Source organism: Mus caroli, unplaced genomic scaffold, assembly GCF_978045245.1.
Source record: "Mus caroli unplaced genomic scaffold, Mus_caroli_1 scaffold_15, whole genome shotgun sequence".
NCBI classification, from domain to species: domain Eukaryota; kingdom Metazoa; phylum Chordata; class Mammalia; order Rodentia; family Muridae; genus Mus; species Mus caroli.
Genome location: NW_028227270.1, coordinates 87,273,329 through 87,295,726, shown reverse-complemented (window position 1 = coordinate 87,295,726; position 22,398 = coordinate 87,273,329). Strand labels below are relative to the sequence as shown.

The 22,398-nt window shown below is 41.6% G+C and overlaps 2 protein-coding genes across 3 annotated transcripts in view; one reads left to right on the top strand and one right to left on the bottom strand.

Moving 5' to 3' along the window:
* LOC110307947 (serpin B6) overlaps positions 1-22,398 on the bottom strand; it is a 75,328-nt gene that overhangs the window by 43,603 nt on the left and 9,327 nt on the right. The gene's annotated exons all lie outside the window — the stretch shown is intronic.
* Nqo2 (N-ribosyldihydronicotinamide:quinone dehydrogenase 2) lies at positions 867-21,596 on the top strand. Of its 2 annotated transcripts, XM_021180257.2 has the most exons (8): positions 874-983; positions 2,240-2,321; positions 4,189-4,276; positions 8,581-8,745; positions 14,868-14,998; positions 16,756-16,869; positions 17,779-17,880; positions 20,590-21,596. In XM_021180257.2, exons 3-8 carry the CDS (start codon positions 4,270-4,272, stop codon positions 20,764-20,766), a joined length of 696 nt encoding a protein of 231 aa, XP_021035916.1. In that variant the 5' UTR covers positions 874-983; positions 2,240-2,321; positions 4,189-4,269; the 3' UTR covers positions 20,767-21,596. The 2 variants fall into 2 exon arrangements, with proteins under 2 accessions (XP_021035915.1, XP_021035916.1); XM_021180256.2 differs by lacking the exon at positions 2,240-2,321 and having other exon boundaries at positions 867-983.

Genomic DNA, 22,398 nt, shown 5'->3' with positions numbered 1-22,398 from the left:
CTGAGGCACTTACACCTGCATCTCTATTAGAAAATGTAGACCATCTCCAGGTCAGGGTTCACTGGCAGCCCTGACCCTGCCGGGGGATGCAGTAATCCACCTCTTAATATAAGGAAAATGGTAGCAGAGAGATGAGCCACACCACCATTCCTTGAATTGGTAAGATGTCACGGTGGGTAGAAAACCACCAACACACACACAATTTTTCACCTAAAGTTCCACCAGCTCCTTTGCCCAGCTTCTGCAACATTTTTTTTAAAATCAACTATTTTATTTTTACCTATATATGTTTCACTGTTTTCTCCATTGACGACATCTGGCAAAAGTGGCTTACCGTGGCGTGACACTGATAGGATAGGCAAAGAATGCATCCTTCAACACAAAGATTGTTTTTTTAACTCCTAAATCTTTGCAACCACTACTCTGATTCCCTATTCCTGTAATTTACTCTTTCAAGAAACAGAATCATTAAGTACATATCGTTTTGTGATTGGACGCTCTTACTCAAGGAAATTCCCCGAAGACTGGAGCAGGATGTATTCACAACTTTTTTTTTTTTTTTTTTTGATTGCCTAGTAGTACACTGCTGTGGGCGTTTTTTGTGCTGGTTTGCCTGGATATATTAGTGCTTGTGGAGGATGAGGTACAAAGCAGGAAGGCACCACTTCCCATCTCCCAGCACAGGCTTTCTGCCAGATGCCGGAAGCAAGGAGAGAAACTGGTTTTGCCCACAACTACTGGAGCCCAGTGTGGGGCAGGAACAGGTCAAGGAGACAGTAGGGGAGGGAAGATTGAAGTCCAATGATTGGGAGTTGTGGGGCGGGTTGTTGCCAAGAAGCGGCTAGAGGTCAGTGTGAGGGCGGGGCCGGGTGGGGAAAACGGACCTGGGCGCAGCCGCAATTCATGCAGGCAAGTTCTAGGCATTTCTGGCCCTAGACACTGGCTGTGTTATACTGTGCCTGTGTTCCCTCCAGGAGGCAGAGGTAAGAGTCTGTTCACTGCTTCCCTGGGGCATGCGCGTCCTTTCTGCAAGCAACTCTGGGGACTGGGGGAAATGCAGAACTAAAGAGGTCCCTTCCGGTTTTCAGCTTGCATATTGAACTGTAGACCGGTGTTCCCAGGGTGCCTCGCTCCTCAAGCCTTTAAGTATTTGCAGGCGCGTCCACAATGGGTCCAGGTCCTGCTTAACGTGAATGGTTGCATTTCGCCAGCCCACTCTTGTATAGTGAGCAGCTGTGGGTCTCTGCATATTTTTTTACCAAAGGGTAAAAATCGAAGTGAGCCAGAGCGAAATTTGTGCAGGGTGCCTTCCCTTACCCTGGCGACTACGGTTTACTCTGCCTTAAAGAACTCTGGCTCAAAAGAAGTATCAGCTTCTGTAACCTTAATGTGAAACTATTGGTTTCAGGAAGCTGTAATTTCTGGAAATATCAGTAAGAAAGAGACAGAAGACTGAAATTTTGTGACTCACAGAAGCCTCTAAGGGAGCATGGAGGGTGGGGGAGAGGAGCGCGATTGAGCAAGAGCACTCTAGAAAAAGATAACCTAAGAGAACACAGAAAGCAGGCAGGCAATGCTGTCACTACGGGATAACATGTCAGCTGTTAGAATGACCACTATAGAGCCTGCCTGTGTGGAAAATGATACAGTAAAAATATCAAAATAACTGCTGGATGTTGAGACATAATTATGCTTATCTCTAAATATCGTGTAGTTCTTTTCATGTGGCTTGTAGGTTAACAACCACACCTCCCCCACAAACAAAACTACAGCAAAAACAAAACAAGAAAAAACAAACAACAACAAAACCCTGGGTAACTTACAGTTTCCACCTAAGGCGAGTAACTGAGAGTGAAAAGCCTGTATCAGGAGATTGTATCTATGTTCGAATTTCTTACTCTTGGAGAGTTAGGTAAGAGGAAATTTCAACCCCATGCACCCAGCCAGCCATACCCAATTGTAATACAAATTTGTAAACTGAGCTGAGTAGCACAGATGAGGTGGTGAGGCTAGGGGAAGTGGAAGACCGAGTGTAGAGTGTGCTGAGCAGCACTGCAAAGTCCGGACTAAGGCAGCTGTGTGCCCACTTGAGGGAAATCTTGGGATGTGTTTTGCTCATCTACAGTAGTCCTGGGAACCTTTGAAAATGTGTATTAACCTTAGGGCTATCTGCCTAAGATCTTCTGTTATTCTTGGCATAAAATCTTTACTCTGACCTATTTATCATCCCCCCACTCAGGTCCCTGGCTGCATCACCAGCCACTCACTTCAAACCAGAGCCCAGCTAAATAATCTTTCTTGCTGTTTCTTGAATTCTCCAGGTCAGTTCCCACCGGGTGTCTACATAATGTTTAGTGACTGAGATATGATAAAGTCACCTGATTAGTGCCCTGCTAGAGAGATGAAACTTTTGATCTGCTCTGTAAACATGCATCGTGAATCAAGAGCAGAACTTTCACATGCTCATAAAGCTCATTTGTATAACTCTAGAGAAAAGTCTGAATTGGATTGTTTGGTTTTTTTTCATTGTTGACTTTTATCTGAGTTTTTGGTTGTGTTTTTTTTTTTTCTTGCCAGTAGCAGGAGATATTGTATATTAGTCACTTTTCTGTTGCTGTGATAAAACACTGTAACCAAAAGTGACTTGCAGAAGAAAGGGTCTATTTTGGCTTATGGTATGAGAGGGATAAGACTATCATGGCAAGGAAGCATGGCAGTAAGCAGCAGCCATGATGACAGGAGCAGGGAGCTGAGAATTTACATCTTTAATCACAAGCAGGATGCAGAGAGAGGGGATAGGAAATGGAGTAAGGCCATCTAATCTCAAATTCTGCCTCCAGTGATATGCTTCCTCCAGCAAGGCAGTGTGTCCCCAAAACCTCTGCAAACTGCATCACCAAATGGGAACCAAATATTAAAATACCAGAGACTATGAGGGTTTCTCATTCAAACCAAAACATCCTGCCTCCAGAAAGCAGTTTGGAGATGGCTAACCAAGACAGTGATGACATGAGCCTCTGTGATGATTTGTATATGCTTGGCCCAGGGCGTGGCACCATTAGGAGGTGTGGCCTTGTTGGAGAGGTGTGTCACTGTAGGTGTGGGCTTTAAGACCCCCATTGTAGCTCCCTGGAAGCCAGTATTGTGCTAGCAGCCTTCAAATGAAGATGTAGAACTCTCAGCTCCTTCTGAATCATGCCTGCCTGGATACTGCCATGCTCCCACCTTGAAATAATGGACTGAACCTCTGAACCTGTAAGGCAGCCTAAATGGAATGTTGTCCTTCTAAGATTTGCCTTTTGTCATGGTATCTCTTAACAGCAGAAAAACCCTAACTAAGACAGCCTCTTTGTGTTTGAAGCCCATAAGGAAGCACATTTTATCCAAAATCTTTTACTGAAGGAAAGTATGCTGGAGATTAAACCCTAGGGCTTGCTTGCACATGCTAAATCCACCCAAGGTCTCCTAGAATCATATTGTATTATAGCCACATGTATATGTGCCATCTTTCTCACTCTTCTGGGCTACCCTGTGACTCTAGAGCAGTGTTTCTCAACCTGTGGACCACAACCCCTCTGGGGTCAAAACATCCTTTCACAGGGGTCATAGATCAGATTATCCTGCATATCCTGCATATCCAATTTTTACATTACAATTCATAACAGCTACAAAATTACAGTTATGAAGTAGCAATGAAAACAGTTTTATGTTTGGGGGTCACCACGACAAAGGGTCACACATCAGGAAGGTTGAGGACCACTGAAAGTGGTTCAGGAAGACTGAAGCATGCCTTATTTACAGCTGAGGAAAGGGCCCAGTGATGCATAGTAACACCCCTTGACTTCCCAGATGCCCTTTGTCTTATCAGCCTCACTTCCTAGCTAAAACTGAAACCTTGGGATGCAGAAAGGCTGGCTGAGCAGGCACCGCTCAATTGTTTGTCTGTAGCTCATTTCCTAGGAGCTCCTCTATAGCTCCTGCATGGAAAGTTCAAGTCCTCCAAAAAAACACAAGAAAGCATTGGTTTGACATTGTGTGGTTTATACCAGGAAGCCCACTTCTCCAGGGAGGTTTGCTTACCCTCTGAAAAGCTGTTGTTCAGATGTGTTTGTGAAGCAGCCATGTGAGGCCTACACTTAGTTTCCTGACCTCAGCTCTATCTTCCATTTTCCCTTTTATTTCTTCCAGAGTGCTACAATAACCAAGGAGAGTAACAGTACCTGAAACTTTTGGCTATTATACCAAATCAGAGAATCTACCTCCTCCAACATGGCAGGTAATGACTAGCTATGGGGACGTTAGACATTTAGTCAAAAATTGTATTATTTGCTATTAAAAATTCTAAGCAACATAGAAGTACATATGAATCCATTTGGTTTATGACATGGATCGCCATGTGCAATTAACTTTTGTGGTACTTTTTATTTACTCTGTCCATTTTAAGTGGGGCACATGCCTTTCCTGCCTTTGTCCAGAAACCATTCTTGAGACATAAAGTTCTCAAAAAGAACAGTGAAGAAACTAGCTTCTATTTTAGACCAAGGTTTGATTCCATCTTTACCTTTCCCCTCCTTTTGCAAACCCGGTGCCACATGCACCAGAACCACCTATCTGTCACTGAGCCACACCTCCAGGGCTGCTTTGCTTGTATATATGTATGTGTATATATGTGTGTGTGTATGTATATATACACATATATACACACATATATATATATACATACATATATATACATACACACACACACACACACACACACACACACATATATATATATATATATGTGTGTGTGTATATATGTGTATATATACATACACACACACATATATACACATACATATATACATATATATACACATATATACATATATACACACATATATATATACACATACATATATACATATATATACACATATATACATATATATATACACACACATATATACATATACATATATACACACACATATATACATACCTATATATACACACAAGCACACATCAGAGATACATAATTTTACAACTCATTTTTTAACTCAGTAATATATAACATTGACTTCTTATATTTTAGAACATGTAGATTTATCTCATTGTTAATGTTATAATGTACATTTTATACATATTTCCTTTACTTTTACAGTGTTTATTTGTACATGGCAGACAAGCATTCCACACAGCTACATTATGTCCCATGTACCTGGTTTTGGATTTTTCACCCTTGGTACTACTGATGTTTGAAGTCAGATCACTTATGGGGTACTATTTAATACAGTTTCTGGTGTGGTACTCATTAGATGCCAGAAGTACTACTTCCACCACCAATTATGATAACTAGAAACATCTCTACTGTTTACAGTTGTAGCCATTACTGGTAACACTGTCCCTACTTGAGAAACACTGATACAAGTACTTCATTTATACTTATTCTCTTGGAAAGCCCTTTATAGCAGTGGAACATTAAAAAATGAAATAAAACTTCATACTTAATCCTTAACACAAGAAATTCAACCTTGCACTAAGGAGATGGCTCAGCAATTAAGAATAATTGACATTGGAATTGCCTTCCAGACTGCTCTTCCAGAGGTCCTGAGTTCAAATTCTAGCAACCACATGGTAGCTCACAACCATCTGTAATGAGATCTGGTGCCCTCTTCTGGTGTGTTAGAAGATGGCTATAGTGTAATCATATACATAAAATAAATAAAATCTTTAAAACAAACAAAAAAAGGTGAACCATTTAAAAGAAATAAACAAAAAGGAAAGAAAGAGAGAGAGGGAGGGATGGAGGGAGGGAGGGAAGAAAAGAAGGAAAAAATTCAACCTGTACACTCAGTTGAATGCCCTGAACGTGTTTGCTTCAAGCTTAGATGTGTTTTCTATTCAGAGTCCTAGTCTAGAAAGGTCAAATCAAATCTTAGCATCAGAGAGATTGTCAGTAACATGCTTGCCAAGCACACATGAGATCTGAGTTCAGATCCCTAGTACCCTCACAAAATCCAAACACAGGAGTGCTCATCTGTAACGCAGCATGCAGACAGGGCCATTCCTGGAGCTCTCTGGCTAGCCAATCTAGCCAAATCAGTTCAATGAGAGACTATGTCAAAAAAAAAAAAAAAAAAAAAAAAAAAGGTAAAAAGCTACTGAAGAAAACTGCCGCAGACTCTCTGGGTCCCTTGTCTGCATGGAACTGGTCTCTCGGTGCAGATGGGCAAGGAGTTGGCGGGAATGACAGACAGATGCACACAGGAGGTTGTGTAGAATCTGAATGTATTTTTTCAGGTCAAGCATCAAACTTTTTATACAGCAGAATAGCAAGAAACCAGATACAATCCACCACAATACAAAAGGAATGTATACATCAAAAGAAGGCAGGGACCAGGCTGCTGCCACTAAGAAGGGAGCCAGGTGTAAAGCTAGTCTATTGTTAAGCCCACCACCTCATGAATACTGCAATACCACAACCCCCCTATTTCCTGGGTCTTCAGAAGAATTCACCAACTTGCTTCTAATATGAAGCTTGCTATACCTGGCTGTAGAGAAGATCCCTGTCTCAGTGGAATTCCCTAGCTCTATTATAGTATTCCCTTGTTTGGGTGAGATTTGCTACTGTCCTTAGTGAATACTTTGCAGACCAGCTCTGAGCTACTGGCTCCATCTTTTGTAATGCTTAATTAGTTACAGAATAGGTAACTTCCTTACTGCATTCCTACCGGATTCCAAGCTTGTCGGCTTCTGAAACCTTGGAACACTGGCAAAGGCTCTGTCTATGTCAGAATTCAATCTTAAAGGTAATTATAATAAGATACTAAAAGAGGGCACGTGGATCCATATACCAGACTGACTCGGGGATAGGGTATGAGTATACAGGTTAATGAGAATGCCAAAGCTCCAGGAGGTGAGTTTCCATGAAACTCTTTGCCTCGTGAGTGCTTCTAGGCTTCTCAGCTTGTCAAGCAGACTTCACTGGAGTGTGTGTGGCAGAAAACACCTATTACAGACCTCTAGGCTCTATTCACATATGGACATTGGTATACTCACATTCACATGCACACATACACACAAGAGTTTTACACACACACACACAGAGTGTGTGTGTGTGTTGTGGGGGGCATGTGTGTACATGTGCATATATAGGTGCACTCGCCTGTGTCAGCACATAAGGCCAGAGGTTGACATTGGAATTGCCTTCCTCACTCATTCTCTACCTAACTTTTTAAAATTATTGTATTATGTATGTGACTGTATGCATGTATATCTGTGTGCCACATGCATGTCTTGCACTCACAAAGGTCAAAAGAGGGCATCTTCTGGAACTATAATTTTGGATGGTTTGGTTGTGAGCTGCCATGTAGGTACTGAGAATTGAACACAGGTCCTCTAGAGAAGCCATTGAGCCATCTCTCCATCCCCTTCAACCTTGTTAATACAGGGTCTATAATGGAATATAGAGTACACTTTTTTTTTTTTTTTTGGTTTTTCGAGACAGAGTTTCTCTGTGTAGCCCTGGCTGTCCTGGCACTCACTTTGTAGACCAGGCTGGCCTCGAACTCAGAAATCCACCTGCCTCTGCCTCCCGAGTGCTGGGATTAAAGGCGTGCGCCACCACGCCCGGCTAGAGTACACTTTTTAACCTAGACTAGCTGGCCAGTAAGCAGCTCCTAATATTCTCTTGCCTCTATCCCCCAACAAATTATAGGGTTACAGAAGTGTGCTGACATCTTTGGCTTTTTGGTGCATGCTGGGATCCAAATTCAGGTCATCATGCTTATTCATGATAGAAACTGTGCCTTCATGACCTATTATTAGAATCTTCTTGTCTCAATGTTACCACCAAAAAACAGGTTCCACAAAGCCCTGTCTCCCACAAAAGATCATGGTCTGGTTCATCCTATTTTATATCAGTGTCAGGTGTCCATGGACTTGGAGGAGATGGAAGCAGAATACACTAGTCTGAAACATGCCATTATTGCTGACTGCTAATGTATGCAAAAGAGATTAATTCCTACTGTTTTTTGTTTTGTTGTCTGTTATAAAGCAAGGCTAAACATTGTCATAGATGCTATCCAAAGTGGAACAGGCTTTAAGAAGAATTTTACTGTATGTTTTCTAAAGAGACATGGTTTGGTTCATTGTTCTATGAGTAAAGGTTGACTATCTTAATACAGAAATACAGTTCTGAGCACACGATTACTAAATCTCCAGAATCAAAATGTTTGGGTTCTTGAGCATTTACAATTTTGAATTTTCAAATTTGGGGTGTGGACTTATAAAATCTATACAGACATTTCAAAGTCTGAAAAAAAATCCAAATTCCAAATCATTTCTGGTCCCAAAGATTCAAAAAATACAAGCCACTCAACTTGTATTATTAGTAAGTCTGGTTACAGTACCCTATAATAGCACCAAAATATTTATTATTATATCACCCATTTAAAGGGCTGCTGATTTCTTTGGCTCAATGCAGTGATGTGCCTACATATCAGTTTTACCCTAGCCTGCACTGGGTTTTGGCAAAAAGGATTTGCTTTTCAAATTCTTTGCACTGGCTTCTAAGGGAAACATATATCCCTTTGACAGGTAAGAAAGTGCTCATCGTCTATGCACACCAAGAACCCAAGTCCTTCAATGGGTCCCTGAAGAAAGTGGCTGTTGAAGAACTGAGCAAGCAGGGATGCACAGTCACTGTGTCTGATTTATATAGCATGAACTTTGAGCCAAGGGCCACAAGAAATGATATCACTGGTGAGTCCAGCTATAAATCCTCTGTCTTAAAACTTTTAACAATTTTTAAAATGCCAGCAATATCTAACTATTGCTTCCTTGCCTCTCACAGAACACCTAACATAGCCAACTTGAGGATAGATTTATTCGGGCTTGCAGTTCTAGGTCAGTGACTGGATCCATTTGCATCATTGTTGCACAGACTTCTAAATACCTGGGAGCCTGGGCACAATGAAACAGCTTCCTAGGATTTCCATTATAATCAGGTTGCCCACAGGCATAGTCTTCTCAAAGGAAAAATATTCAAGTAAGTTTTCTCTTTCATAACTGTAAGCTTCTATGGATGGGATCTCCTGAGATGCCCTTAAGAAAATTACCCTACTGTCTGCTGGCTAGTTTTATGGCAACTTGACACAAGCTAGAATCATTGGAGAGGAAGAAATATAGATTAAGAAAATGCCTCCATGAGATCAGACCATAGGCAAGCCTGTAGGGTATTTTCTTAATTTAGTGATTGAGGGGAGGGCTCAGACCACTATGGGTTGGGCTACCCCTGAGCTGGTGGTCCTGGGTTCTGTACAAAAGCTGAGATGAGCAAGCCAGAAGGAACAAGCCAATAAAAAGTACCCTTCCATAGCCTCTGCTTCAGCTCCTGCCTCCAGATTCCTACCCTGTTTGAGTTCCTGTCCTGACTTCCTCCAATGAATGAATAGTAAAGTGGAAGTATATGCCTTTTAATCCTTTCCTCCCCAAGTTGCTTTGGTCATGGTGTTTCATCATAGCAATAGTACACTAAGACAGAATTTGGTATCAGGAATGAGGTATTGCTGGGACAGACCTAAACATATTGGTTTTGGGAAGATTGTGAAAGGATTTTGGTACTTTAGGTAAAAAAGGCCATTGAAGGTTTGAGTGAGAAAAGCTTGGTGGAACTGTTCTGTGGGAACTTGGAGGAAAAGAATGTTACAAGAAATGCAAATGGTGGAGGCCTGACTTGTGAAGATCTAGAGGAAAGTTTGAGAGTCACTTAAAGACTATAGAGGGCATTTTCTGACCAGTTGGGGCTGAAGAGTCGGCTGTGATTAACAAGAAACCAGCACCATGAAGTGAAATACTTATTTTGCTGGGTGTGTCTTAGTCACAGTTCTATTGCTGTAAAGATACACCATGACCAAAGCAACTCTTTTAAAAGAAAGCATTTAATTGGGGCCTTGCTTACAGTTTCAGAGGGTTAGACTATTATCATCATTGTAGGGAGTATGGTGCATGCAGACAGGTATGGTACTGAAAAGATAGCTCAGAGCTACAACCTGATCTGCAGGCAGAAAATGAAGACACTGGATCTGGTGTGGGCTTTTGAAACCTCATAGCCTACTCTCAGTGACACATGTCCTCCACAAGGCTACGGCTCTTAATCTTTCCCAGTCTACCAACTGATGACTTAAGTATTCAAATATGTGAGCCTATGCGGGTCAATCTATTTCAAACCACCACAGTGGTACAGATGCTGGTTAGCTAGAGCTGAGAAATTAGCAGTAATTAAGAAGAAACCAGCATCACTGAGGTAAAATCTTCCAGGAAGTATTTCCTGAGAATCAACACACATAATAATATCTATTTATATCTATACCTATATCTAGATAGATAGATAGATAGATACATACATACATACATACATACATAGAATTTCATGTCTGACCAAGGTAGGTCACTGTCACTTCCTAGTTTTGGTGATGATTTTTACTTTAGTTTTCCATAAAGTCTTTAAGTAAGCATTCCAGATTAAAAAAGAAATCCAGTGATATTTTTGCCAAGGTTCCATTAACCATATAGGTGAACTTAGGGGGAATTCTGTTATGCTGCTTCTTGCTCTTCAAGAGACTGATAATGATCTTTCATTTGCTCTACATTCCCTCCTTCTTTCCTTTACCCTCCACCTTCCTTCCTCAGGTTTATTGAGATGTTTTTTTTTAAAGCTTTGTATTTATTTATTTAGTCCTGTTACCACATTATAGTGTAAGTCGATTTAAAATTTTTTTTACATATATATTTTAGGAAGCTTCTATGACAGTAAGTTTTCATAACACTTTTTTATTGCTTTTATTTTTTACAGTCTAGTCGTTGCCCCCTTCCTGGTCCATCCTCCTATAGTTCCTCATCCCATTCCTCCTCCCCCTGTTTCCAAGAAGATGTTTCCTTTTTTCCTATTATTAGATATTTTCTTTATCTACATTTCAAATGCTATCCCGAAAGTTTCCCATACCCTCCCTCCGCCCTGCTCCCCTACCCACCCACTCCTGCTTCTTGTCCCTGGCATTCTCCTATACTGGGGCATATAAAGTTTGCAATACCAACAGGCCTCTCTTCCCAGTGATGGCCCACTAGGCCATCTTCTGCTACATATGCAGCTAGAGACACGAGCTCTGGGGGTACTGGTTAGTTCATATTGTTGTTCCACCTATGGGGTTGCAGACCCCTTCAGCTCCTTGTGTGCTTTCTCTAGCTTCTCCATTGAGGGCCCTGTGTTCCATCTAATAAAATGACTGTGAGCATCCACTTCTGTATTTGCCAGGCACTGGCACAGCCTCATACGAGACAGCTATAACAGGGTCCCTTCAGCAAAATCTTTCTGGCATATGCAATAGTGTCTGGGTTTGGGGGCTGATTATGGGATGGATCCCCCGGTGGGGTAGTCTCTGGATAATCTATCCTTTCATTTTAGCTCCAAACTTTGTCTCTGTAACTCCTTTCATGGGTATTTTGTTCCCTATTCTAAGGAGAAATGAAGTATCCACCCATTGGTCTTCCCTCTTCTTGAATTTCTTATGGTTTGGAAATTGTATCTTGGGTGTTCTATGTTTCTGGGCTAATATCCACTTATCAGTGAGTGCATATCTAATGACTTCTTTTGTGATTGGATTACCTCACTAAGGATGATATCTTCCAGATACATCCATTTTTCCAAGAATTTCATAAATCCATTGTTTTTAATAGCTGAGTAGTACTCCATTGTGCAAATGTACCACATTTTCTATATCCATTCTTCTGTTGAGAGACATCTGGGTTCTTTCTAGCTTCTGGCTATTATAAATAAGGTTGCTATGAATATAGTGGAGCATGTGTTCTTATTACCAGTTGGAACTTCTTCTGGGTATATGCCCAGGAGAGGTATTGCTGGATCTTCCAGTAGTATTATGTTCCGGTAGTATTTTCTGAGGAACCGCCAGACTGATTTCCAGAGTGGTTGTACAAGCTTGCAATTCCACCAAAAATGGAGGACTGTCCCTCTTTCTCCACATCCTCGCCAGCATCTGCTGTCACCTGAATTTTTGATCTTAGCCATTCTGACTGTTGTGAGGTGGAATCTCAGGGTTGTTTTGATTTGAATTTCCCTGATGATTAAGGATGTTGAACATTTTTTCAGGTGCTTTTCAGCCATTCGGTATTCCTCAGTTGAGAATTCTTTGTTTAGCTCTGAACACAATTTTTTAATGGGGTTATTTGAATTTCTGGAGTCCAGCTTCTTGAGCTCTTTATATATATTGAATATTAGTCCCCTATCAGATTTAGGATTGGTAAAAATCCTTTCCCAATCCGTTGGTGCACTTTTTGTCTTATTGACAGTGTCTTTGGCCTTACAGAAGCTTTGCAATTTTATGAGGTCCCATTTGTCAATTCTTGATCTTACAGCACAAGCCATTGCTGTTCTGTTTAGAAATTTTTCCCCTGTACCCATATCTTTGAGGCTTTTCCCTACTTTCTCCTCTATTAATTTCAGTGTCTCTAGTCGTATGTGGAAGTCTTTGATCCAGTTAGACTTGAGCTTTGTACAGGAGATAAGAATGGATCAATTCTCATTCTTCTATATGATAACCACCAGTTGTGCCAGCACCATTTGTTGAAAATGCTGTCTTTTTCCCACTGTATGGTTCTAGCTCCCTTGTCAAAGGTCAAGTGACCATAGCTGTGTGGATTCATTTCTGGGTCTTCAATTCTATTCCATTGATCTACCTGTCTGTCACTGTACTAGTACCATGCAGTTTTTATCACAATTGCTCTGTAGTACAGCTTAATGTCAGGCATGGTGATTCCACCAAAGGTTCTTTTATTGTTGAGAATAGTTTTTGCTATCCTAGGTTTTTTATTTTTCCAGATGTATTTGCAAATTGCCCTTTCTATCTCAGTGAAGAAATCAGTTGGAATTTTGATGGGGATTGCATTGAATCTGTAGATTGCTTTTGGCAGGATAACAATTTTTCCTATATTAATCCTGCCGATCCATGAGCATGGGAGATCTTTCCATCTTCTGAGATCTTCTTCAATTTCTTTCTTCAGAGACTTGAAGTTCTTATCATACAGCTCTTTCACTTCCTTAGTTAGAGTCACACCAAGGTACCTGGTATCTGTCTAGAAAGTTGTCCATTTCATCCAGGTTTTCTAGTTTTGTTGAGTATAGCCTTTTGTAGTAGGATCTGATGATGTTTTGGATTTCCTCAGGTTCTGTTGTTGTGTTTCCTTTTTCATTTTTGATTTTGTTAATTAGGATACTGTCCCTATGCCCTCTAGTTAGTCTGGTGGAGGGTTTATCTTGTTGATTTTCTCAAAGAACCAGCTCCTGGTTTGGTTGATTCTTTGAATAGTTCTTTTTGTTTCCACTTGGTTGATTTCAGCCCTGAGTTTGATTATTTCCTGCCGTCTACTCCTCTTGGGTGAATTTGCTTCCTTTAGTTCTAGAGCTTCTAGGCGTGCTGTCAGTCTGCTAGTGTATGCTCTCTCTAGTTTCTTTATGGAGGCACTCAGGGCTATGAGTTTTCCTCTTGGGACTGCCTTCATTGTGTCCCATGTTGAGGAAGAAGATGTTTCCTAACCCCACCAGGTCTTCCCACTCCCTGGGGCCTCAAGTCTCTTTAGGGTTAGGCGCATCTTCTCCCACTGAGTCTAGACTAGGCAGTCCAAGGCTGTATAATTGTCAGGTGCAGGGGGCTCGGGCATAGTACCAGCTGGTGTATGCTGCCCAGTTGGTGGCTCAGTGTCTGAGCGACCTCAGGCGTCTGGGTTAGTTGAGACTGCTAGTCTTCCTATGAGGTTGCTCCCCTTCTCAGCTTCATCCAGTTTTTCCTAATTCAACCACAATGTCCCCAACTTCAGTCCAGTGGTTTTATGTTGAGGTCCTTGATCCTCTTGGTCTTGAGCTTTGTGCAAGGTAACAAATATGGATCTATTTTCTTTTTTCTACATGCCAACTGCCAGTCAGACTAGCACCATTTATTGAAGGTGCTTTCTTTTTTCCATTGTATATTTTTTGGCTTCTTTGTCAAAGATCGTGTTCATAAGTGTGTGGGTTTATTCTGGGTCCTTAAATTCTTTCTCTTTTTTGAGGGGAAGGGTTCAAGACAAGGTTTCTCTGTATAGCCCTAGCTGTCCTGGAACTCACTCTGTATACCAGGCTGGCCTCGAACTCAGAACTCCATCTGTCTCTGCCTCCCAAGTGCTGGGAATAAAGGTGTACACCACCACTGCCTGGCTGGGTCTTCAATTCTATTCCATTGATCAACCTGTCTCTGTACCAATACCATGTGGTTTTTATCGCTATTGCTCTGTAGTACAGCTTGAGGTCAGGGAAGGTGATTCCTCCAGAAGTTCTTTTATTGTTAAGAATTGTTTTTGCTATTCTGGGTTTTTTGTTTTTCCATATGAAATTGAGAATTGCTCTTTCCATGTCTGTGAAGAATTGTGCTAGAATTTTGATGGGGACTGCATTTAATCTGTATACTGTTTTCAGTCTTGGGCCACCATACCTGCAGGGTCACTTCTGCTACCTGGGACTCACATGGCACTAAGTACCTAGCTTCTTACAAGTCTTGGCTTCCTTTCTACTAAGTCAGGAATTTCAGTGATCTCTTGGGTTGCTGGGGAGAAATGAGAAGTGACCTGTGCAGACCACAGTTCCTGGAAGATAGGAAGCACTCTTACCAGTGTTCTCCAAGCCTTCTCTGTCATCCTGATTTCAAGGCTGAGCTTCTGGTCAATCCCAGAAAATTCCTAAAGCTTTGGTGAGCTCAGACCACATAGCCATTTTTGGAAAGCTGGGGCAAGCTGGGGATACTCATCTACAAATGAAAACTTGACCTTTTCTTTGCTAGGTGCCCTCTCTAATCCTGAAGTCTTCAGTTATGGGATAGAAACCCATGAAGCCTACAAGAAGAAAGCTCTGACCAGTGACATACTTGAAGAACAGAGAAAGGTGCAAGAAGCTGATCTTGTGATATTTCAGGTTTGCTTGTTTTTTTTTTTTTTTTTCCTCAGATGAGTAGAATCTTCCTATGAATAAACACTTGAACACTGCTTTTGGAACTGGTATTTTTTAGGACATGTACACAGTTACTTGAAATAACTTTCTTAGTTATAACTCTAGTTAGAACACTTACCTACTGCAGTAAAGAGATCCTTATAGCTAATGTTATTCAAAACCCTCACTCCTGAAGTCAGCATGAATAAAGAATGTACTCATGGCCCAGTAGTCCCAGAAGCATCTGAATTGTGCGAGTATTGCTGTTTTCATCCTCCCAAAGTCACTGACCCAGACATGCCAGCTAGCTGGAACCAGATTTCTTTGCCCAATTGCTTATCAAGGCAATTTCGGCCAATTCTTGTATTACATGCCCTGACCATTAACAGGACAACCTTGTTTCCATCCTCTGACTGGTTGCTACATACATATCAATACACACACACACTAGATTGGTGTATATATTCCCAAGAAGCTGCTACATAAGGAACTAGACCAACAAATTGACTTCCAGGAGCACTAATTCAATATGGCCACTCCTGCCAGAACTGGACAGGGTGGAGTTAACATGTACCTATAACAATCTGGGTAGTCATATAAGCATCTGCTCCTTTTTTTCAAAAACAATTTTTTATCAGATATTTTCTTCATTTACATTTCAAATGCTATCCCGAAAGTCCCCTATACCCTCCCCGTGCCCTGCTCCCCAACCCACCCACTCCTACTTCCTGGCCCTGGCATCCCCCTGTACTGGGGCATATAATCTTCGCAAGACCAAGGGCCTTTCCTCCCAGTGATGGCTGACTAGGCCATCTTCTGCTACATATGCAGCTAGAGACATGAGCTCTGGGGATACTGGTTAGTTAATATTGTTCCTCCTATAGGGTTGAAGACCCCTTCAGCTCCTTGGGTACTTTTTCTAGCTCCTCCATTGGGGGCCCTGTGTTCCATCCAATAGATGACTGTGAGCATCCACTTAGTGTTGTTACATTGACTGAAATATAAGTCAAACTCAGTAAATAAGGGTTCTGCTCAACCTGAGTCCTTTGGACGAGAATGGCCATGGCAGCACTTCTGGAGAGCCCTGCTCTCCCCAGATTTCCATCACACAAGGACTTCAACGACCCAAAGTCTCTGTTTTTACCTCCTATCTTAGTTTGGGTTACTATGGCTGTGATGAAACACCATAACCAAAAGCAAATTGAGGGGGGAAAGGGCTGATTTGGCTTACACTTCCACATCCATAGACTATCACTGAAAAAGTCAGGACAGGAACTCAAACAGGGAGAGAATTTAGAGGCAGGAGTTAGTGCAGAGGTCACAAAGGAGTGCTGCTGCTAACTGGTTTGCTCCATGTGGCTTGCTCAGCCTGCTTTCTTATACAACTCAGAACCACCAGTGCAAGGATGGTACCACCCACAATAGTCAGAACTTTGATCGCTCATTAAGAAAATGCCTACAGACTTGCCTACAACCTCATCTTATGGAAGCATGTTTTTGATTGGGCTCCCTCCTCTCAGATGTCTTTAGCTTTTGTCAAACTGACATAAAGCTATCCAGCACACTTCCTCAGTACCATAGTCATCTCTACCCTTCTCCCCACTGTGCTCATGTTGTGTCCACACTAGGCTGATCCTGTAGGCTACCTTTGCCTACTGGGTGCCATCAGAGGAGAGATCAGTGGAACTAAAGTATGAATCCTGAGATAGGTCATAATTTGTCTCTGCTTGTTCCATCTCCAGTTTCCACTATACTGGTTCAGCGTTCCAGCAATCCTAAAAGGTTGGATGGATAGGGTGCTGTGCCGAGGGTTTGCCTTTGATATCCCAGGCTTTTATGACTCTGGTTTTCTCAAGGTATGTTCTCTGGAGATAAGGATCACTACAGATCTGTCCAATGGAAGGAAATTGAGGGCATCTATTAATTTATATTTCTAATTTGAATTTTTGCATTAGATATGTAAATATTCATTAAGCAGTTAATTCTGCACAACACACTTTATGGATGACAAGTACATCCTTTTTGAATTCACAGAGCTTTTTGATAGTGGGGGGTTATCCATCCACACTAATCTACACACAAGGCAAAGAAAGTATGGGCTGAGTACTCAGCAAGGGCGAATGACATGGACAGTACCTTTATCAGCCCCACTGCCAGAGTACCAACTCTGTGACAGTCTGGCTGGTCTTGTATACCAGTTGACACCTTTGGGTTCATATGCTTACCCTGGGGGCCTGTAATCACACAGTTCCTATATTGTAGGAGAGGGAGTGTGAAACCTGGTAGGTATCATGAATAATATCTGTATCTTATTGAGAGAACATTCTGCTAAGCAAATGGCTTTAAATTCTAAAAATTTCAGAAATTAAATGTATATGATGAAAATGAACCAGGTAACCAAGATGCTGACCTTCATGGCACAATCATCCTGTGTAAGCCCCATCACCTTTCCATTAGCCCTGTGGTCAGTATCTCAGGTCTGTCTCATGGTGTCTCTGAAACCTAGTTCCCTGAGAAGTCCTGTATGTTAGAAGTTTGATGTTCACTTGTCCCTTTGCTGCCTGCTCTGTCCCCATCCCTGTTAGGGCATTAGTTATCATCTTTAAATGGGCCCATGGGACATGGGAGGATTACATCTGTCTACCCTGGAAAAAACCTGACCCCAGACTCCCTTCTGGCCATCATATTCTCTGCACTACACCATAGGAGCACAGTTTCCTCTTCTTGTAGTCACATTATGCATTTACTTTCTCCCCTGCTTGTAGGGTAAATTAGCTCTCCTTTCCTTGACCACGGGAGGTACAGCAGAGATGTACACAAAAGATGGGATCAGTGGAGATTTCCGGTACTTCCTGTGGCCACTTCAGGTAAACATGCCTTCTCTACTTTGCTGGCCCATTGGACAATTCCTCACCCTGCACCCTACATACACATACGTGCACATATGTCTTATAAGCTTGACACTCCATATCATTTTGACTCCCAACTAGATAGAGAAAATAATAACATTTTGTCCTTATTTTATTTTTTAAATTGATAGCAGTTTAAAGGCTGGCTCAGAGGGAAAACATACAACTTTTGATAATGTTTGACTCAAAGTTAAGCCAAACCTAGTTAGCCTGCTGTCTGTTTTCTGGGGATTGTGATAGCCCTGAGGTGGGACCAGGTGTATGGGTATGAGTGATGAGCAACAGCAAGGCCTAGAGAGCCCTTTCCAGACTTACAATGATCTACAAAGCTAGCAACACTCCTTAGCCTTGGTGAGGGGTACCACAGACCCTGTGATATGGATAGCTTCACCTGCGCCTCTGAACAACCTAGACAGATGAGTAGCTGAAGAATAGCCCTTTATAGAAGAGAAAGGCGATGAAAGAGTGAGTTCCAGCAGGCTAAGATGCCCATGTGCATGGAACTTCCTGATGAAGGACAGAGAACAAGAGGCAGACTTCAGGGCAAAGACTCTTAGGAGTCCTTGAAACCTAAATGGATGTACTACAGTTACGAGGAAAGCTTGTACTTAATAGTTAGAGAGATTGCTTTTGTCAACGTAGACATTGTGGACAGAAGCTGCAGGTATGAGTCTGTGGTGGAGCAAGTGCTGAGTGCATACCATGCCTAGTAGAGTTTGAGCTCCAGCTTCCTCTAAGCTAGTTGTGGTAGTGCATGCCCATAATCATCACTTAGGAGGTGGAGGCAGGAGGCTCAGAAGTTCAGAGTTATCCTCAGCTACACAAGCTTGAGGCCTGACTGAGCAGTAGGAGTTTTCTTTATACAGACAGTATGTATTTAAGTTCATTCCTTGCCTTTGTTGTTTGTTCTCATGTTTGTGTTATGGAAGTGTATGTTTGTGTGTGTGTGGATGCACTTGCCCGTACATGCATGTGTGAATGCTAGAGGTCAGTTTCAAATAAATTCCTTGATCACTTTCTACCTTATTTTTTGAGATTACATCTCTCATTGACCATGGTGCTTGCTGATTTGGCTTGACTGCATGGCTAGTGAGTCCCAGGATCTGCCTGCCTTTGCTCTTCTCCCCACATATACTGAGGTTATGGATCAATGCTGCCATACCCACTGAGGAGTCTTTTTCTTTTTTAATTTATTAGGTATTTTCTTCATTTACATTTCCAATGCTATCCCAAAAGTCCCCCATACCCTCCCCCCTCCCACTTCTTGGCCCTGGTGTTCCCCCATACTGAGGCATATAAAGTTTGCAAGACCAATGGGCCTCTCTTCCCAGTGATGGCCGACTAGGCCATCTTCTGATACATATGCAGCTAGAGACACAGCTCCAGGGGGTACTGGTTAGTTCATATTGTTGTTCCACTTATAGGGTTGCAGACCCCTTTAGCTCCTTGGGTACTTTCTCTAGCTCCTCCATTAGGGGCCCTGTGATCCATCCAATAGCTGACTGTGAGCATCCACTTCTGTGTTTGCTAGGCCCCGGCATAGCCTCACAAGAGACACCCACTGAGGACTCTTAACTGCTGAACCATTTCTCCAGCACCCAGTAATGGATTTTTAAGAACTGATTTTCAATAAATCATAACATCTGAGGGAAAGTAATATAAAAACATATATGTGGGCTTTTTGTCCTCTAACTCCACCTGATAGGGAAGGCTTGGATGAGCATGTGAGTTGGTGTTTGTTTGTTTGTTTGTTTGAAGACAGAGTTTCTCTGTATAGTCCTGGCTGTCCTGGAACTCACTTTGTAGACCAGGGTGGCCTCAAACTCAGAAATACACCTGCCTCTGCCTCCCAAGTGCTGGGATTAAAGGTGTGCACCACCACGCCCGGCGCATGTGAGTTTTTAAAAGCATAGTCCAAAAGACCAAGTGTGGTATTTCTAGGGAGAAAGTAGGCTTGTTTTGAAAGATGATTCCAGTTAGTGGATTAGTGGTGCTCCATTAAGGTCAATTACAATCTGTGAGCTTCCCTCTCTGAAGGCTAGCCATTCTCACATATGTCCTTGACTAATCTTAAATCTTGTTTTAAAAACATGTACTTTACCCCAGTTTATAATAACATAAAGTAAAAGTAATGGTAAACATAATTAAAAAAAATTAAAAGTCCACTTAATCTACACTTCTAGAATTACTTGTAATTTATTTCCTAATGGCCTAGATAGAGCCTTATTAGTTTATTATTATTCTACATAAGTAGTATACAACAAATATTGCATAAAATTTGTTTTGATTTAACCAGTATGGTCAACAGCAGCACATCATAGCTAAAATAACCTCTCTGTGCTTAACACTGAATATATAATAACATATTTTGACAAATATATTTCAAATAGCATATTTGGAAAAATAGCATAATTTGCCAAATCCATCAAAACTCTGTTTAGTGGTGGATTCATTAGTAGAGATCTGTCTGTAAATTCTAGCTGCCAGGTTCTTCTGCTAATGAAGCACTCTATCCTGCAGCTATCCAGAAGGGGATTGTTATCAATTACTTTGTAGCATTGTTTCATAATTTTTAAAGCTTAATCACACAACTTCCCCCCTCTACTAGTTTAAGTGAATGTACATAAAGCGTGTGGTTATGTTTATTTCTTTTCTTTCTGGCTTCAGCATGGTACATTGCACTTCTGTGGATTTAAAGTCCTTGCCCCCCAGATCAGTTTTGGTCTTGATGTTTCATCAGAAGAAGAAAAAAAAGTGATGCTGGCATCATGGGCCCAGCGGCTGAAGAGCATCTGGAAGGAAGAACCCATCCACTGCACACCCCCTTGGTACTTCCAAGAGTAACATTTTGTGCTCTGAGTACAGCTGACAAGCAATACAGTGAAAGACCTAAAACATGTGCAAAGAGAAGGTAGTGTTGTATCCTGAGATGTATTTAACAGTGCCCACCAATGAGTGTCTTCAGTTTAATACAACTAGATCAAATATTTCAAAAATCAGCTTGTTGCACTGTATTAGTTCTACCTGGTCATTCATTCATTTTTCAGTTCTTTAATGTTTCTCTAAAATTTCTACTTTTGTAGCATAGTTTTCTATATTACAAACCAGGGCAGTGGGAATTGCTTCTCTACAAAGAGAAGGAAATGGCCTCACCCATGGTTATGTTATTAGGCACCATTCCCTTAGGAACACAGGGCCTTTGTGACCTTGTAAAATCCTTGTCTCTGTGGAATTCAGTTCCTTGAGCCACTCTGAGCAGAGGTGAGTAACAAAGAAGGAAGCATTGTTAATGTCAGAATGTAGGGGGAGTGTGGTGGAAAATCCTAGCAGCTCCAAAGGACAGAGATGCTGGCAAAAGTCTCTAAGTGGAGAACACAAGCCCCAGAAGATGGCAAAACACAGGGATTAGGAATTAGGTGGTTTGTGAGCAATTTCTTGATGGAGGTGGTATAGCATCCTTGGAGAAACCCATCTTGTTACATGAGACCCTCCCACTGATGAGTGTGCTAGGCCAACAGACTTGCCCTTCAAGTATTACTCCACTTGGATTACACCAGAGCCTCTCTATCTAGTACAGTAGTAATTGGTCCAGCACCACTGAGACCATCTGGCAAGAAAACCAAAGGCTCTATTCTACAAAAATAAAAAGAAAGTGAAAGTATTTTGGAAATTAACAGCTGTTTGAGTTTTGTTATTTGTTTGTTAGCAGTGCTAGTTATAATGGTAAGGAAAAAGTATCTAACACATACACAAACACACATACACACACACACACACTGAATATTTAACATGCCAGAAACTGCTAACACTTTTTAGTTATATGGTATCTCATTGAATTCTTTTAATAGCCTTGTAAGCAAGAAAAGTTGTCTCATTTTATAGGCACAGACACTGAAGCAGAATTAAGACTATTTCTTGCTCAAGGGTCACAGCTATAAAGAGGCAGATGTAGGATTTGAACTTAGACATGGCCCTCCACTAAGCTGGTATGTGGCACTGTGCACACTCAGCTTCTCTCGTACATCTTCCTGGTCTTTCTGGTGGCAACACTGATTTCCCTTTGGGTATTGTGTCCTTATGCTGAGATATGTTGTTTTCTCAATGGTGGTCCCTCCTTTGTACCCACTTGTGGCATCAGACAGACCAGACTAATCCATGTTCTATGGCCCAGAAATAACCCAAGCCAGAAAAGAAATTAAATTCAGGGACTGATCAGACCTGAGAAATAAAGCCCTTTTTTGTTGGAGTTGTGGCATTGTAAATCAGAAACCATACATAGAGATGTCAGCCTACAACCAAAATCATGTTGAGGAAAAGATTATCTACACTATAGAAAGATACTTCTGCTGGCATCTGTTGAACACATGTACCTATGCTCATCTGCAAAAGTTAGTCATCAGCATTCCAGTTATGAGGTAATGAACTGCCCTTTGGAGCTTAAGTGGGGGTTAAGTTTGTATCAATTACAATGGAAAC